The 18,447-nt window shown below is 43.4% G+C and overlaps 1 protein-coding gene across 1 annotated transcript in view; it reads left to right on the top strand.

Annotated features, from left to right (window-relative positions):
- Window positions 1-14,579, top strand: part of sdc3 (syndecan 3) — a 40,968-nt gene extending 26,389 nt beyond the window's left edge. The window contains exons 2-5 of the mRNA XM_082521808.1: window positions 3,746-3,839; window positions 6,837-7,600; window positions 8,491-8,677; window positions 11,447-14,579. Coding sequence (XP_082377934.1) covers window positions 3,746-3,839; window positions 6,837-7,600; window positions 8,491-8,677; window positions 11,447-11,613 — 1,212 coding nt within the window. The 3' untranslated portion in view covers window positions 11,614-14,579. The remainder of the gene's footprint in view (window positions 1-3,745; window positions 3,840-6,836; window positions 7,601-8,490; window positions 8,678-11,446) is intronic.
- The last annotated feature ends 3,868 nt before the right edge of the window (window positions 14,580-18,447 follow it).

Genomic DNA, 18,447 nt, shown 5'->3' with positions numbered 1-18,447 from the left:
AAAGACACATTTGCACTCTGCTCACACTGGTGTGTCTTTTTTTGGTATTTTCAGTACTGTCCGGGTTTGACATCTCCAGGCCTTCACACACACACACACACACACACACACACACACACACACACACACACACACACACACACACACACACACACACACACACTTCTCAGACCAATCTCCTCACTGTGTCCGGCCTCCAAACAGCTTTAAGTCAATTTTATTTTCAGGAGGTACATATAGCGTTTCAGCTCCACCTCATGCTGTGATGTGATGGACTGAGATACTCGGGTCTCTAGATTCCATTATGCTTTTATTGGCTTTTAAAGGCATCAGGTTTCCTCTGTCTGGAGCCGGGGAGGAGCCTGTGCTCCTCTGTGTGTGCACAATTAGCATCACACTGGCTGGCAAAAAAAAGGGAAAGAAAAACAGCTCTGCAGGCCCTGGGGATGGGCTTAAGATTGCTGAAGAGATAAGTTTGCTTTGGTCAGATTTTCAGCAGAAGACTGACTGTTTTCCAATACCTGGAGCAAAAACTAAACCCTTTTTAGTCATTGGATTATTGCACTACTTACTGTTTGCTACTGAGCTCGGTCTGGGCTCAAAATATACACGACGTATACACGTTGGAGGAAGCGTTAAAAAGCTTTGCGCTCCGTTACTCCAATAAGCGTAGCAACAGTTCTGAAGTATTTAAGAAAACATCCTCTTAAGCACATTTATGATCTTTTTTTATGCCAGCAATGCACTGATTGACTCTACAGTATAACATCAGTATACATCAGCGTTTCTGGTCTGCTCCGTTTTTGCGCTGAGAGCAGATCATCCACTTATCTGAAATTTGGTGGGTTGACCCTCAGCGCATCCAGGTCTTTGGGAAAGATGCCAGACCTCAAAATTGGGCCTGATTTGTGTTTGTGTGCTATAATAATAAACTAGTGTAAAGGTTGTAGTGTAAATATTGCCATTTTTACATTCATTCAACACTTTCTCACTCCCAACTCGTCCAATATTGATCCCCTAGAAAGCTCTTCATCATATTTTAACACAAGGGATAGGCTGCTTCCTTATTTGCCTTATTTCCAAAGAGATACTTAACTTTCATTTTGGACTTCAGTCTTTGGTCACCGTTTGGTTTATGCACAAAAAAACTCGGGGGGGGGGGGGGGGGGTTAAATACCCTTTTTGACGATATGAAACCCATCCCAGAAGGGAATCTTCAGATGTTGAACTCTTCTCTGCAAGTTGAAAATTATTGTCGAAGAATCACTTGAGAAATGTTTATCACGAGCAAATCACCAAATCATAACAGCAGTCACCTCAAGGGGCTTTATGTTGTAAGTTAAAGATGCTACAATGATGGGGCAAAAACCACAACATTCATATGGCCAACTATGAGCTAGTACTTGGTGACAGTGGAAAGGAAAAACTCCCTTTTAACAGGAAGAAACCTCTGGCAGAACCAGGCTCTGCTGCCACCAGCTGGGAGCGAGAACAGGATGTCATTTCGCGTTTATGGCCAACAATTTTGCTGTTTTAATTCACTCACATAGCTGCTCTCATCAGTTTCATTTTCACACAGCACTGCAGCTGTTTTCAGCAAAAAACAGAAACAAAACTCAGATGAATCTTAAAAATTAGAGCCCGACTAATATATTGGCGGGCTGATATCATCAGCCGATATTAGCTATTTGCCGATCAGCACATAGCAAATGTTGGGAGGATCTGTTTATGTTTCATGTGTCTGACAGGAAAAAAAATATCAGCTGATATAGTAAAATATTAGATTTTAAAATCACCTAATATCACTATCGGTTCTTAAATGGTATATTGTTCAGGCTCTGCTAAAAATCCAAAATGCTGTAAAACCGTGGTAGTGACTGATTGGAGCATTTGGCAGTTAAAGATCCAAATAATTCAATTTACAAAGCTGTAAGCGGAGTCTTTATTGGACTTCATCATGGCCAGAAGCACAACTCCTCATGCTAATGGTCCTTTACGCCTGCTTGATATGCAAATAAGCAAATGTTTGCCAGCAGTGTGAACACATCGACTTGAGAAGCAGATAAAATCTCGGTTGCATTGGCCTCTTGTTCAGCTGCCCCCAAGTAGCAGAATCTCCGTTACAGAAAATTACATCTTTTAACAAACACACACAATGCAGTACGTGTTTAAATCGTTGGAAGATGGTTTTAAGTAAACGCTTTAAGATATTTAGCATAAAAACAGTTTTTGTCAAAATGAAAGGGACTCGGCTTCGATGTGAACGATCCAACTATTTAATCATTGAAAAAAACAGGTAAAATATTTAGCATGTGAATAAAAGTCAGTATAGAAAGGCGGTCTGTAAATATTTGACTGGACGTTCCTGACTGTGCATAAACACCTCTGTAGGTTGAATCTATCTTTGCACTGCAGCGCGTGCGGCATCTCTTAAGTGCATGCACTCGATAGCAGCATTAGTTGACCCTGTGTGATGGGAAAAATCTCTGAGTGCTAAAGTGTGCGTTTAAACATCGCACGGATGTGGGATTCAGGTCGAGAGAAAGGGATGAAGGAAGAGAGAGAAGAGGAGGAGGGATCAGCCTCAAAGTGAACGGAGGCTGAGGTCGTTCACTTCAGAGATTCAACCCCTGAATGATCCCTCACTAATCTCCCCTACCTGACCCCGGTGGGGGTCGGCGTGCTTGTGCTTCCTCCTCGCGGGCTGACGTGGAGGAGGCTTGGATTAAGCTGGAGTGATGAGAAGGGAGGACGCTGTGAAATGATCTGCAAGACAGTTATGAGCACATTTCAGACAGGGTGTGTGTGTGTGTGGGGGGGGGGTGATATTTTTCACCTCCGAGCCACATAATTATTTTGAGATGGCGATAAGTGATCTGCGGACAGTTGTGATCCTCTCAGGCCATTCATCAAACTAAACGTTGTCTCCCGTTTTACATTTTTGTAGACTGAATAGATTTTTGGGTTTTAGACTGCTGACGTATCTCAATAGTGTCTGATTGATTTCCATTAAAATTTGGTGCAGACATTCACGAGTCTGTAGGAATAAACTTTAGAAACTTTCGTGATTTTTAATCGGTCAGATGCTTCTGCCAGCTCTGTGTCACAGCAGGCAGGAAGCACTGGTGTCATTTTCCTGCTCTGGTTGCTTGAAATGTGCCTGCTGCTGCTGGCCTCCGTTCTCAGTAATTTTCAAACCGTCGTATTTGGACTGCCGCTCAGACAAAACAAGCAATTTAAAGATATCACGTTTGCTTTGTGAGTGTAAAAATGAGTACTTCCTATCATTTTAAATACCGAACACTTCATATTGAAAAATATTACCCTATTAATCCGTAATGGAATGAAGTTCAGAAGTTAATTGCTTTCCTTTGCTTTGCTGCTTTACGGGCCGAGCATCACTTGCAAATGACACATACGCAGAGACAAAATGGAAACCCCCACCACCACCACCCGCCCACCCCCTTCTTCTCTCCTTAAAAGCTTTGATGTTCCACTGCCAAAATCCCAGCTTTAGATCAACTCATTAACTATGCTCCTCCATAGAGCCACAGACAGACAGATGTTCCCCTGTCCAACATAATGCAGCTGCACCAGACAACTCTGTGTGTGTGTGTGTGTGTGTGTGTGTGTGTGTGTGTGTGTGTGTGTGTGTGTGTGTGTGTGTGTGTAATCTGCAAAAGTGGTTTCTCTTTCAAATGAAATGACAAACTTCTCAGTCATCTGTAATCTCTCTGTCTAACAGGGACAGAAGTGGTCGCTGCCTATCGATGACGAAGGGTCGGCGAGAGATGAATTTTACGACGACGAGGATCTCTACTCGGGCTCTGGCTCTGGCTGTAAGTGTATATATATATATCTATGTGTGTGTGTGAGGTTACACACTCATGCCCTGGTTCTTTCAGACTCAACAGCTGTCAGGTTTCAATCTGCTGACCCCGAAGACCCCCACAGTCCCTCCTCTATTCACCAGACACACATGCGTGGAGGCCATGCACACACACACACACACACACACACACCCAAAGTCACACCACATAAACATGCCGTGTGGCTCGACTGAGAAGTTCGGGAACAGATTTATTAAGAAAATTCCTCAGACACACCCCTTACAAACAAGCACTAACTGAAGCTCAGTTCCCCGAGATCTTATTTACTCTAATCAGATTACAGTCCATGCAGATTAGACGATCACACGCACACCAGCGTGTCGCGGGCACCTATGTGCGAGCGTGCGGCCCGTGCTCGAGCCGGGCTGTAGGAATTACCTACTTAATGTAAATCACATTGCTGTAATTCAGGTTGATTTTCTGATCTTGCTGTCGAAGCTTGAGCTGCCCTCAGTTCGGGCGCTGCGCTAGTGGCGAGCACGCTCAAAATAAATTACCATTCAAAGCAGGAGAGTGTAGCAGAGGCACCCCCTGTGGCTGAAACAGCAGCCTGGCAAATTGCTTAAGCTCAAACCAAACTACAGAGACCAAAGAAAGGGCTCGTTTTTAACAGGCAGATGTTCATTTTGTGTCACAGCTGCTTCAGAGCCATCCAGTTTCTTTCTTTCTTTCTTTTTTTCTTGTTGTGGTGTCTGATGTGTTTAACAGAAGCTGCATTGTTGGAGTCCATATTTCGATATCCTCTCCACCTCCACTACAGCCTTCGTGTTTTTGTGCCTGTAAATTCAATTTGTTTCTCTTTCAACCCAAAGAGCTTCACTGCTATAACAGAATGAAAGGTGGGGTGGAGTAATAGCATTATGAGATTTAAAAAGAAAATGAATCACTCTTCTCTTCTCTTCTCTTCTCTTCTCCAGGTTTTTAACACAGCTGAACTCGTAATTTGCAGCAGTCGTTCTCGTGTACACATTGTTAAGTTTCTGCTGTCAGACAGCTAAATGAGCAGAAAATGGCGATTTAATTGGGGTGCCAAGTCATCATTACATTCACTATTTTATAAGCGATTTAAAAAAGCAACCAAAAAAAACCAAACAAACCAAACATAGTTAAGCACTCTCTGTGTGTGCTTTTGTGTTGCTGACATTTAAAGGAAAGATGGAGGCGGAGACACTTGTACTCATAAATCCCAGTTTGTTTGTTAGCTGGCTGTGAAAAAAAAGCTGAATGATGCTTTTTGTAGTTCTGCAGAAAATCTTTCCTTAGCGTTTAAAAATTACCGAAGGGATTATTGATGAATAAAGCAGATAGCTGCATGTGTAGTCAAGGACAAATTAATTGCTGCTTAAGAGCTGGGGATGATGTCATGATGGTTGCCCAAGCTTGGGGTTCCTCAAACCTCAAATGGTTGGCCTTGGAGTCTGAAAGGTGGGCAGTTTACCAGGGAAGGTGTATCTTAATAAAACATATTAACGTGCTGCATTATGGAAAGCCTTTGGTTGAGGAGCTTAGTTCCAGCTTCATGTGGAAGCCTTACAAGTTTAGACACGATGTCACCATGTTGACTTGTTCCTGCAACGTCATAATAAATGTTGCTCTAGGATCACGGTTGCTGTTGACTGTAAATTATGGGGATGGTTGTAGGTTGATTAGTGTGTGTGATTCATCCAGGAGACTGGGGCTCATCTCCCATGTGAGTTACCAGTGCAGACTTAGCTGGGTTATTCATTTATTTATTTTCAGTTTTCGCTTGCAGTTTGGTTTAATTTAGGCAAAATGATAGTTTAGGTTAAATTAAGCCCTTTTTGCTATGTTACCCACCTGCTAGGACGCCTTTCAGAAAACTCTGAAGGCAACTTTTGCCACATTCTCTTATTAAAAGCTATAAAAATACAACAATGTGAATGCTGTCTGTTTTGGTGATGGTCCTTGGTACTGCTGCACATACTGCAAACCTTGGTATCGATCCGATACCAATTAAATACAGGGTGTTGAATGATTTATGAGATGAATTAGCATCAATTTTCAAATTTTGAACAGGTTTTAATGATGAGTAAACCACTGTGATTTGTACTTTCCACAATACTTAGCTAACAAAAGAAAAAAAACACTCTTTCAGCTTCTATTTTGAAACAATTTTAAAACTTTTTTGGACATCAGGAGTGTAATTGTGCCCGCCTCTAAAGCATTTCGGTTTATCTTCCGTTCTCTTCCAAGAAAATAGTTTATTAAGCATAAAGCTCTTTGAGCTACATACTGAAGTTAGACGGTAGAAACAAAGTATCAATCCAGTCCAGTACTGATGCATATTTGATATCGGTACTATGGATATTTGGATCGATCCCGACACCTCTTGCCTTCGAGCAGCGTTAAACCTGTGCGGCTGCAGCTTCAGATATTACAGATAGTTAAAGACATCATTCTGCTCGGTGCAACTTCTGTGATCATAGTGGATCCTGCGGTGATGAGGCATACAGTATTTAAGCATTGATTTTCAGTGATTTTCAGATGTGATGACATGCTTCGCCATTCTTAGGCATGACAGGATTAATGATGCTGCATGAAGAACAGCACAGCCGTATCAGACCTTGTATGCTCCTCTCTTTCTTCCATTACACATCTCTTCTTATTTTCTACTGCAGCCCATCAAGTAAGCCATCAGGGGAACTTTAGGTATTAGGGATATACACCGGGGACACCTGTTAGGGACGATGCAATCTGCTGGCTGAGTAAGACTAATCAGATTAAGTGTCAGAAGTGTCACTAGAGAGTAAACTACTGAGTGTGAAGTGAATGAGCCAGCAATAGTCTCAGTTTCTGATCTACTGTTATCTGTGTGTGTGTGTGTGTGTGGGTGGGCGGGTGGTGGCTTGTGATGGAGTGACTGTGTCAAATTTGACTCAAATTCTTGTCTTATTTCATTTTTTGTTCTAATTCTCTCCTCTTCAGTTCCTGAGATCGGTATGAGGCCAACATCAGTAGCTGTCACGTTCACCACAGAGGAACCCCTACTTCTCTCCACCACCCAAGCAACTGACCTCGCTCCCTCTGCACCGCCTGCAGCAGAGCCTAGCCCCAACCCAGAGGACCCGACGACCACCCCTCTTCTCACTGAAGCTGAAGGAGAGAGCGGCGTGTTCTTGGATAGGGACCTGGAGAGGGAGAGGGAGCTGGAGCGGGAGCTGGAAAAGGAGAGGGAGAGAGAAAGGGAGAGGGAAAGGGAGCGTGTCCGAGAGATGGAGCGAGAGAAGGAGAGGGAGAGAGAGAGGGAGAGGGAGAGAGAGCGAGAGAGGGAGAGAGAGAGGGAACGTGAGAGAGAGCTGGAGAGAATCCGGGCCGCCGCCAAGACCACTGCTGCGCCCCGGTCCCCTGCTGCCGTTCCTATGTTCACCACCAATCCTGCAGCCAGTCCTGCTGAAAGTGCAGCGCCCTCTGCTGGTTCAGATGACCTGAGCGCCACAGAAGAAGAGGAAGACATCTACCTTTCGCCAGAGCCCAGCTTGCTTTACCCAGGATTCACTGACGTAACCACTACAGAAGAAGACATGTCCATCACACCAGAGTCAACCCCTGAGCCCACCACAGCTGCAACAACCACTGCTACCACTGTCAAGACCAGGACCCCCTTCAGGCCCAGGGTTCCCATGATGACAACGACTCAGGCGGTGCCAACAGAGAGGACGACCCGCCCACAGCAGCCCACAACAACACAGGTAGGACTCAGCTCATGTCAGGCAGTATTAGGCAAACGAGATGAAAAATGTTCATTTGTGAACTTCGGGACTTGTGATATTTATTTAAACCTGTATAGAGTTACCCTCGCTGGTTCCTGCTGTTTCCACTCTTTATGCAAAGTTAGGCCGATCACTTCTGGGCTCAAGCTGCCAAATCTAACAAACAGTAGTCTTAGTGTCCTCATCTCAGACTCAAAAAACAAGAACAGCATCCACAACATCAGTGAGATGCTTACTTGATCTGTGAGCTCAATAAACACTTTACTGATGAGTTTATCGCTTCAATTGCTGGTTGAACGTCTTATTAAATGTAATTCCAATTTTCTAAAATATGGTTCAATTTTAGAGGCAGAAAGGAAGAGGTGTCATCTCCCTCATTCAGACTGTCACATTCAGTTTCCTAAAATCAAGACGGTAAAGACCAAAATGCTCAACTTGAGGCTTCAAAACATCATGTGGCATCATGCTGTTACTGCTCTTCCATCTTTTAAATACAGTTTATGGTCCAGTAAACCGTAACGGCTCTTCTTCTAACTGCCTCTTCGTTATTCGAGACCAGAGGCATTTCTCTGACACATGTGCTTTTGGTTAATCACAGAAACTGCATTAAACCACGATCCATTTAGATTTTTCTGGTTTTCCACATATAATTAAGCTGCCAGATTTTGTGCGTATACTGGATGGGTTGGACAATCTGCAGCTCTCTCCCATCCTAATATACAGAGGCTCATTGTTTTAAAGGCGAACATGTGCCATGGAAAGTTCTGTGTTGGTTTGGATGCGTTTCAGTGCAGCGGCTCTGTGGGGGAAATGGGATTACATCAAATTTAAGTTTCCTCATTGGTCTCACTTTCTGTTCCCCATCTCAGGAGGGCACCAACGAAGTGGGTGCTGCAGGACCAAGTGGAGATTATGAAATCATGGATGGACGCCGCAATAATCTTGGCAGCGAAATGGCGGGTGGACCTGATCTTATCGGCAACTCTGTGGACGGAGGCAGCTCCGCGGCCCAGCTGCCGCAGAAGAACATCCTGGAGAGAAAAGAGGTCTTGATAGGTAAGATTATCCATCACTAAAGATCATGAAAATGGCTTCCATGTGTGTCGTGTCTGAATTCGAGCCCTTTTCATCCACCTGTCTGTCTCTGAGCATGTCTTCCTAATCACCCCTTAGACTGGCAGAACACATTTCCCAGTTGCCTCCTGTGTTCTTTCCCTGCTTTCAGGAAGCTGCTCTGACAATCTGGCATCACCTCGCATTCACGTAGTGCAGATTCATCACCATAACAGAATGTCCTGCTTAGCCCCGTTTGACCCATTGAGAACAAGAGATCCTCTTCTCGGGTTATCCAACCCCTCCTTTCCCCCCCTATTTTTTCTCATCCTTTTCCCCTTTGGCTAAATCCAGTTCCTTTTCAAGTGCCCCCTATTCCTCATCCCAAAGAGCTGTTGTTGAAAAGAAAGGAGCAGCCAATTTGCCTGACCTGACTGGCTCTCTGTTTCTCCTTCAGCCGTTCTGATTGGTGGACTTCTGGCTGTGGTTTTCGCTGATTTCCTGTTCATCGGTAAAGAGCAGGAGGCAACATATTTTAGACTAGACAGTAGACGTGTATTAGTGTAGTGCAGCTTTTCATTGACAGAGCCCTTTTAGCACCAAAATCTGAAAAAAAAAGGTGTTTTAGCTTCCTCTCCCTTTAAGCCAGCTTTCTTCTGATTGGGTTTAAGCCAGCTTTCTTCTGATTGGCTGCCACTTGTAAACACAGGTTTGGTTTGGTTTGATGTTATAAAGAGACAGCAGTACAAAAAGCCTGGCTGAAGTCTGAGCTTTTCACTCAAATTGATTATCGGTACGCACACTGGCTTTATTATTATTAAACTTTGGCTATAAGTAATACGAGCATCTACTATTCTAACAACATATACAGTCATGTGAAAAACTAAGAACACTCTCACTGCTTTAATAAGAGTTAAGAAGGTCAATAGCAGCCAGCTGCTCCTAATCAAATGCATAATGCATAAATTGATCATCAGCAAGTGAGAGCATAAGTTTGGGCATTTTCCTGATCTGGAGCATTCAGGTATGCAAGCATACTGCCGTGCAATGCTCAGAGAAACTGCAAAACCCCCCAAAAAACAACCTACGAGCTACATCTCAGACTCTACATGCTTAAGTTAGTGTGTTAAATGTTAAAGTTCATCACAGTACAATTAAATAAAGACTGAAAAAGTGTGGCTTGTTTGGAAAGGTTACACAAGACCTCTGGAAAGCATGTATTTGTCTGTATGACAAATTATTCTAGAATCAAATGTGAGAACATTTGTCTAACAGCTAAAGTTCAATTTAACAGGACAACGAACCCAAGCACAAAGCAAGCCTACAACAGAATGGCTCAAAAAGAAAATAATCAAGGTGCTTCAATGGCCAGCATGAAAATGACAGGCATAAACCTGCAAACCTCAATGCACTAAAACAACACTGTAAAGTAGAGTGGACCAAAAATCCCCCACAATGATGTGAGAGACTGATACAATAATACAGGAAACAATTACTTCCACTCATTCCTGCTAAAGGTGAATCTACAATCTACTGAATCATGAGGTATTTTCAGCTTTTCACAGGAAAGCTTCGAGCGGTATGAAAGCATTATTTTTTGCATGACTGTATATGGAAGAAAAAAGGAGAAGGATAAGAACATAATAGGTCCTCTTTACTGCGAACATGCTAAATATATTATTGCTGTCTTGCACATCGGCTGGGTACCACTTGTTATTCAGAACTAAACTCAAACAAAATTTTTTGGAATAAAATTATAATTTCTTTGCTTTCAGAAATGCAGCGAGCTCAGTAAAGTTGACACAATTCATCCCGAGGGGAACATCAGTATCCTCGCCAAATTTCAGGCCATTCTGTCCAATTTAATTCTGGATAAAAGCGGTGGACAGATGGGCTGAATGACAATGCCATCCATGGCCCAGCCCCACCGGCATGACTAAAATCCTTGATTTAGTCATTCGTCTTAATGATGACTTGATATTATGAATTCGCGGACAAGTGGTTCATTATGTGCTATCTTGACAGCAACTTGAAATGGTGCAGTGAACATTCCTTAAGTCTGAGTATAAACAAAATCAGAGACGGTGAGATAAAGAGACACGGTGAAACGCACAGACTGTAGTTACGCACTGCATGATTGGGCAAAAGAAGATAAAACCGACTGAAATCTTATAGAAGATTTAATTACGTAAAACGGTGCGACGAGGCAGACGAGGGGAATACGTTTTGCGGTGAAAGTACGCGGTGGAAAAACTGCATTAATTAAATCCCTTCAGCAGAAATGGAGATAAACAAAGTAAACTCTCCCGACGCAAAGAATGGAAACAAAGCGCTTGTTTCCCGCTTTTGGCGTGGATGCCAGTCACTGTAATGAGGGCGTTTTTAACCATTTCGACAAGATAAGCAGAGGAAGCAAAGGACGGTGGGAAACAAAGCAGCTGCTGCTGATTGGCCCCGGCAGCCCCCACAGGGTTAAACTGCTATGTGGCACTGCAGGGCTGCAGTTTTAACACAAAGCGGTTGGCAGCACAGAATGTATTTTGGCACATTCGGGCTCATCCGTCTTCACTTAGCAGGAAGGTGGTAGTGATGCTGTGGTAGATTTGCTAGAAGTGTTTCTAAAGCAGCTCCGTGTTGTTTCATAGTCGGCCGCAGATGTGCCAGCGGCTCTAATGGTATTTTAGTGTTTGTCTCTGCGTGTGTTTGAGTGTTTGTAGCATCTAATCTGCTGCAAATTTGACACGACTAACTCTTGTTTCCATCTCGCTGCAGCGGTGATAGTGGGAGGCGTGGTGGGCGCCCTGTTCGCTGCCTTCCTGGTGATGCTGCTGGTGTACAGGATGAAGAAGAAGGACGAGGGCAGCTACACGCTGGAGGAACCCAAACAGGCCACCGTCACCTACCAGAAACCGGACAAGCAGGAGGAGTTTTATGCATAACACTGACACGCCAGAGAGACACGCCGCACACCGGGAAGGGAGAAAGAGCGAGCAAGAGAAGAGCGAAAGATACTCTATAAGTCCTGCCCTTCCTCCTCCTCCTCCTCCTCCATCCTTCCTACTCCTCTTCTTCTCCCCCCACCCTCCTTATCTGCTCGGGTCTCCTCATCCCTCTCTCCTCCCGTCTCCATACTTGAGAGCGCCTTTCTCTCTGCGGACATGGAACCTTCTTTTCAAAGAAAACGAGAAAAAAAGAGGACAAAAAAAGGAAAAAAAAAATCCAAATATATTCAGAAAAAAAATAACACGTACACGCGAGATGTTTTTAAAGTAAATGTTGTTATTAATATTCTACAGATTCTCTTGTTCTGTATGTAATGATATGATTATTTTGTAAGAAAACAAACAAAACAAAACACATGCTCTTGCAACCTGTGTTTTCCAGCACACACACACACACACAAAAAGAGCGAGAGAGAGAGAGAGAGATCCTCTTCTGTTTTTAACGGAGCAAATCTGAAAAAAGGCCTGAAAGGGGAGAGGAGAGGGGTGGAGACGGGTGGAGTGAGCCTATGGACAGACTAACTATTAGATCGGGCTCTACTCTGCCTCTCACCACCACCACCCCCACTCTACACATACACTTAAAAAAAAGAAAAAAAAAAGAAAAACAAACCATACAGAGCGTCTGGTTGGCCGCACAGAGCCCGGGGTCAAAGGTGAGAGGAAAGGTCTCTTTTGTGTGCCTTCCGTCAATCTGGTGCTCAAAGACACACAAACGCACGTCCACAAAGCCACGCATAAACACACGCTAACACACACACACACTCGTATCTGCTCGAAGGTGGCGCTGACCTCTCGCTCTGTGCTCGGCCAACCAGAAAACGGTGCTCAGCGCTCGGCGTGTTTCACAACGTCAAGGAGCCGCTGCGGAGACACCGGCAGGCCCCCCTCCCTCTGCTCCTCTAAGCTGTATAAAGACTAGTTATGGATAGTAATAATAATCAATAATATATCAATGTTCTTGGGCTGGATGGTGAACAATAATAATAATGATGATGATGATAATAATGCCGTAATAATAATAATAAACAGGAGGATGTGTATTTAGTAGTTTAAAAAAAGAAAAAAGTTTATATGTAAATATCAGCGTATCCTTTCTGGCGTCACTAACCATCTGCATGACCATGAAGAGTTTTTATCCATCACATCACGTCATCCCTTTAGATGAGCTGTGCTCTTGTCACACACACACGTACGCACGCACACACACACCAAACACACAACAGCTGAAATAAAACTCGCAGCGCACTGAAACACACCGCGCCGACGTTAAGTAGACTGTAAATCATATCACACGAGCGCATATCGAACCCCTCGTCGCCGTCATCGCCATCATCGTCGTCGTCATAGTGATAGTCATCACTTGTGATTTCCAGCAAGATCAGGTGGTTTCAATGTTATTGGTTAGTTATCGATCAGTTGCCGGTTGGTTTAGAGTTTGGTCTGTTTGTGTAAAAGCACAACTCCACGTCCGGCCATCATCCAATAAACGCCCTCCACCCCACCCCTCTCACACACATACACACACAGCCATAAACGCACACACCCTTTTGCATGCCTCACCTTATGATTTTTTTTTTCTTTCTTCCATCATTGTCTCTCTGTTTGGGGATGGGAGGGGCCTCTTGGAAGTGTGAGGGGCTTTAATGAAATTTTTTTTTTTTTTAAAAGTTGCTCCCACGTGCACTAATTCAGTCATAACATTTGCCGTTAGAGCTTTGGTTATGAGAGGAAAATGAATTAGTGTTTATGAGGTCAACGTTAACCTGCCGTGGGAGCATTTTGGGGGAGGGGAGGGGACAACGTGAGGAGACAGGCGGGCTGTGCTTCTATCTAAGAGATTGTAACAATAAACACACCAGTGCGACTGGGCTAGTAGCTTCTATTATACTCAGTACTGTAGAACAAAAATGCATGGGAGTCAAAACTATACTCGTCTGGGTGTGTGCGGATGGCTCTGTCTGTGTGTGTGTGTGAGTGTGTGTGCATTTTTTTCTGTCCAAGTGTGCGTCTTTAAAAGAAGAGAGGGGCGAGTTAAAGCTGGAATGTACTGTGGTCGAGTGTTTGTTTACCTACTCCAGCAGTTCTCACGCTCTTCCACATGCAGGTAACACAACTCTTCCACTCCTGTGTGTGTAGTTACCTGGGCCCCCTCCTTCCATCCCTCCCTCCCTCCCTCCTTCCCGTCGCCAGTCCAAGAATACCTGTGCGCGCCTGTGTCTGCACCTCATCTAAACCTGCTACCTGTGTGTTTGCGTATGCATGAGTGCTTCACCTTGATATTTCACAGCAGACTCTTGTGTACACTGACTAGCCTGTCGACGCGAGTGTGTGTGTGTGCGTGTGTTTCTGCGTGCGTGAGGGTGTGTTTAGTCTGTTCACTGCTGAATGTGGGGCGGCTCGTCCCTCACAGTGGCTATCACACACACTGACCGTGTCTTTTCACTGTCTGTCTGACTTGTCTACCTGTCTGTCTGCCGCAGGACAGATGGACAGACAACACGCCACTTTCTCACAGGCAGGAATGATATAAACACGTACTGTCTTTTCTAAAAGTGACTGTCAAAGTGTAAACGTGTGCGTTTGTAGCCATTTAAGCCTGCGTAGCCAAATAAGACGTGTGTGCGTGTCTGAGAGAAAGAGGGTAAATTTGTATGTGTGTGTGTGAGTGTTAGTGTGCATGTTTGAGAGTGTGCGTGTGAGCGTGTGTTTGTGTGTGTGAAGCCCAGTGGAGGCTACACTACTCTATGTTTGCTGTTCCCATTCCTGTTTTTATACATTTGCATTTTTTAAGGCTGAGTTTCTGTCATTGGCTGAGTGAGCGAAAGGAGGCGGATCCTCCACGCTACCGCCCTGTCACTAATCTGCCACTCTGTTCCAAATAAAAAACCTGATTGGGTAAATCTGTCCTCTCCTGTCTTCTTTTAAACTGAAATAGATTAAAAAACTCTTTTCCTCTCAAGAATTTGTGACTAATGACACAAACAACCAAGGAACTACATAACTGTGTGACATTAAAATTGTGCAATTATTCCTTTGCTGTCTTTTTGGTGGCTAATGATCTATAATCTCACAACAGCAGTGTTTCTCAACCTGAAGTTTAATTAAGGTCAATGACCCATAGTCAAGAGACACAAAAATAACTTGCTATAAATGGATAAAACTATGCTGTAATAATAAAAAATGCAGATGGGACAAATCTATGGCAACAACACATGTATACACTCATCGATTGATTCACGAGGTACATCTTGCTAGTACCAGGTTGGACCTCCTTCTGCCTTCAGAGATGCTTGAAGTCTTTGTGACATACGGTATATTCTACAAAGTCATCAGCTCATACTGACAAAATAGCATCACACAGCACATCCATGATGTGTCCTGTTCCACCACTACCCAAAGGTGCTCTCTGCATTGAGATTTGGTGACTATGGAGGTCGTTTGATTACAGTCGTGTTCAAGAAACCAGTTTGAGATCATCTAAGATTTGTGACATGGTGTGTTATCCTGCTGGAAACAGGTTATAAAGTTATAAAGAACATGGTGTTGCTGTATTGTTGCTCTTTACTGTAGATAAATGTAGGTTATAGGTAGGGATGCAACGATACCAATTTTTTCAAACCGATACGATACCGATACTTGGATCTGAGTACTTGCTGATACAGATTACAAAAACCGATACTTCTACCGCACACACACACACACACACACACACACACACACACACACACACACACACAAATGCAATGAATTGGAAGACAGGTTTTGTTTTATTCTCTGCCGATAATAAATAATATCTTAATAAAAATGACCACAAAAAAATTTCAAGTGAAAAATAAGCACTTCTGTTAAATTATTGCAGAGTCTCCACATTGTAATTTAACAAAATATCACTGAACTATTGGCACTGTCTCGAGCTTTCGGAATAATAAATAAACACTTCTGTTTGGAATAAAATTAATACAAATTAGGTTTGAGAATAAAATAAACTTTTCAATTGTTGCAGAGTGTCCATATTGTAAACAAACAAACAAAATAACGAAAGTATTTGGCATTGACGAACAAACTCCTCATCTGCCTGTGGATCATCAGTCCACTTTGCTGTTAAACCAAGGACTGACATCGCGCACACACTGCTTGTCTTTACTGCTTTAGAAAGTTTTGGCACCATTATCTCCCTGATGTGTGGGCGGCTGGGAATTTCATATCGCAGCTCGAGTATGCTGAGAAGAATCCTATGCTTTCCACGACTGGCATTGGCTGGTCATCCAGAGCAATAAAATGAGTCAGAGCCTCTGTTATTTTAACTGCCCGTGGATTTTCTCTTGACATTTTTCATCGCTTTTCCAAAACCTGAGTTAAAGTTGGCTGTTCCGGTCCACACTGCTGACATTTTGTTTAGCCTAGCTACAGCAGCCTCCAGTTTCTCTTTATCTGGAGCTGCCAGTCTGACTCGTCTAACCCTGTGCCTGTTTAGCGCAGGATGTCCCCCTAGTGGCCAATCTAAAAAAACTACAACAAAAATGACAAGCCAATCTCTGATTAATGAAATAATTCAGTATCAGTTCATGGTATCGGTTAACTTTTACGAGTATGAGTACACACACATTTTACAGTATCGGCCCCGATACCAGTATCGGTATCGGTGCATCCCTAGTTATCCAATGCTCATTTAGTACTGAAGAGGTCCAAAATGTTCCAAGAAAATATCCCCCACCCCATTACACCACCAACAACCTGAACCCCTGATGCACGGCAGGATGGATTTGTGCTTTCATGTTGTTTACGTCCTTGACCCCCTGCCTTCAGATCTTATTAAAATATGCATGAGGGTCAATTTAAGATTAGGAAGAAACCACGTCAGTTAGCGGAGAAGATTGAGAACGCTCTCATACAGTAAATAGGAAACTATAGGCCACTGCTTAGCTTAACATGTGACTGGAAATGGTGAAACAGCTAGCCTTAATGTTTGCACACCAGCACCTGTAAAGTTCACAAACTATTACACTGTGTATATGTATTAAACATACAAATTACAGAGTGTAAAAACAACCAGTTGTAGTTTCAGGGGTACTCTTCTTGGTCAGGTTTGTTTGTTTTAAAGGTGCATGTAGGTGAACTTTCTTATCTTTAGACCAAACTTCTTGACTGTATTGCGAGAAACCAATATTTCTTTAATACATACATACAGCACTGTCTCATTATTTCACCAGACACCATCACCGTCATATATTCTGCAAATTATTACCTACCCCCCAGATATTAGTTTGACGCATACTTCCCTGCTTAAAAGGCCCGAAACACTCACAAAACAATACCACCCCCCACTTTCTTAGGTATTGTACTTTAGCTGTGCTAATTTGCTAACAAACGCACCATTAATCAAATCACCAAAACTAATTAACATTCAATGAACCAGGGAATTTCCGAGTCCCTCGGGGTCAAGGTAATCCAGCCTTGGTTTTATATGTAATAATGCATCTTCCCTCATAAGCAAACACTGCACATTCCACAATCAGCAAGTCTGCTTTCAGTTAATGAAGTATTTTAAATGCACATCACAGTAAAAAGGTTCAGGGTTGAATCGGCTCTTCCAGTGAGGCGTTTGTGACACTTTGGGGCAGTTTGTGACTGTATGGCTTTCCTCTGTTCATCCAGTTTTCTTTCACCACCTATAAAAGTGGCCACAGGTTTGTTGATGGGCGTGCCTGCCTCTCGCTCATTGTAGACTAGGACAGGCTGGATGAAGGGGTGCCATCAAATGTACCTGCTACTTGGAAAAGTCTTTCAGAAGATGTAATTATAAACTTTAACTGTTCGGCGCAGCTAATTTTGATTCTACCGGAGTAATGTTTAAGTGTTTTGACCTCATTATTAGTGCCCTCTCCTCCTCCTAATCAAAGCTGCAGTTTGTAAAATTTCTTCAAGGATAAACAGGACTTCACTCAGACTACAAAAACCTGATGTTGCTATGCAGACCTTTTTGTTCTTTTTGTCCAGGTTTACAGATTTCTCAACCCTTCACTTCCATCTTAATGCAGTCTGCAGCTTGTAGCGCTCACAGTGGTTATAAACTGCCTTTTCTTCTGGTTACAGTGAACACTGTCACTGTAGTCTGTGGATTACCCACCAAGACAATGTTGCTCGAAAGACAGGCTACCGTTGAATTATTTAGATGTAATTCTTTTCTACATTGTGGGCAGGGCACATGAAGTTCCATTTGTATCCGTTTTGCTGCAGGAGATGCATAAAAATCCCAAATAATCCCCTCAAACCGGGAAGCTTAAATGAGTTTATTGTGATCACATGCAGTGTTGTAATGTGGGTGAACTTTTCCTTCAATATCTCGGTCTTAAATGTGACTCAGCTCCCTTGGCGGCTGAAGATTGTTCAAACTTGAGGTCCAGGCTTTATTCTTGGGTCCACTCATGACTCAGCAACGAAGCACTTGAAACAGGAGATGAATACATTTCAGTAACATGCATTTAAAGGCGCTTGCGTGCAGACACAAAGTCTGCCTCCATGTTCTCACACACCAGCCAGCATTAGCTCGGCCTGCGTGCCATTCTTTTCGACCCGCTGACACTAGAGGCAGCTCTCCTCTCTTCTGTGCTTCATCTAAGAGAGATGCTGTATTTGTATTTGCGTGATCACAGCTTCTTAGCACCTCATTTACACTTGTTTAACTCTGTGGGCCCTCGAGGGAGAAACAGACAGAGATGTTATTTTTCTTAAGTCAACACATAAAAATATCTTTTTTTCCCTCTTCCC

The sequence above is a fragment of the Aulonocara stuartgranti genome (assembly GCF_965226115.1).
Source record: "Aulonocara stuartgranti genome assembly, chromosome: 22".
Taxonomy (NCBI): Eukaryota; Metazoa; Chordata; class Actinopteri; order Cichliformes; family Cichlidae; genus Aulonocara; species Aulonocara stuartgranti.
This window is presented reverse-complemented; position numbering and strand designations above follow the sequence as displayed.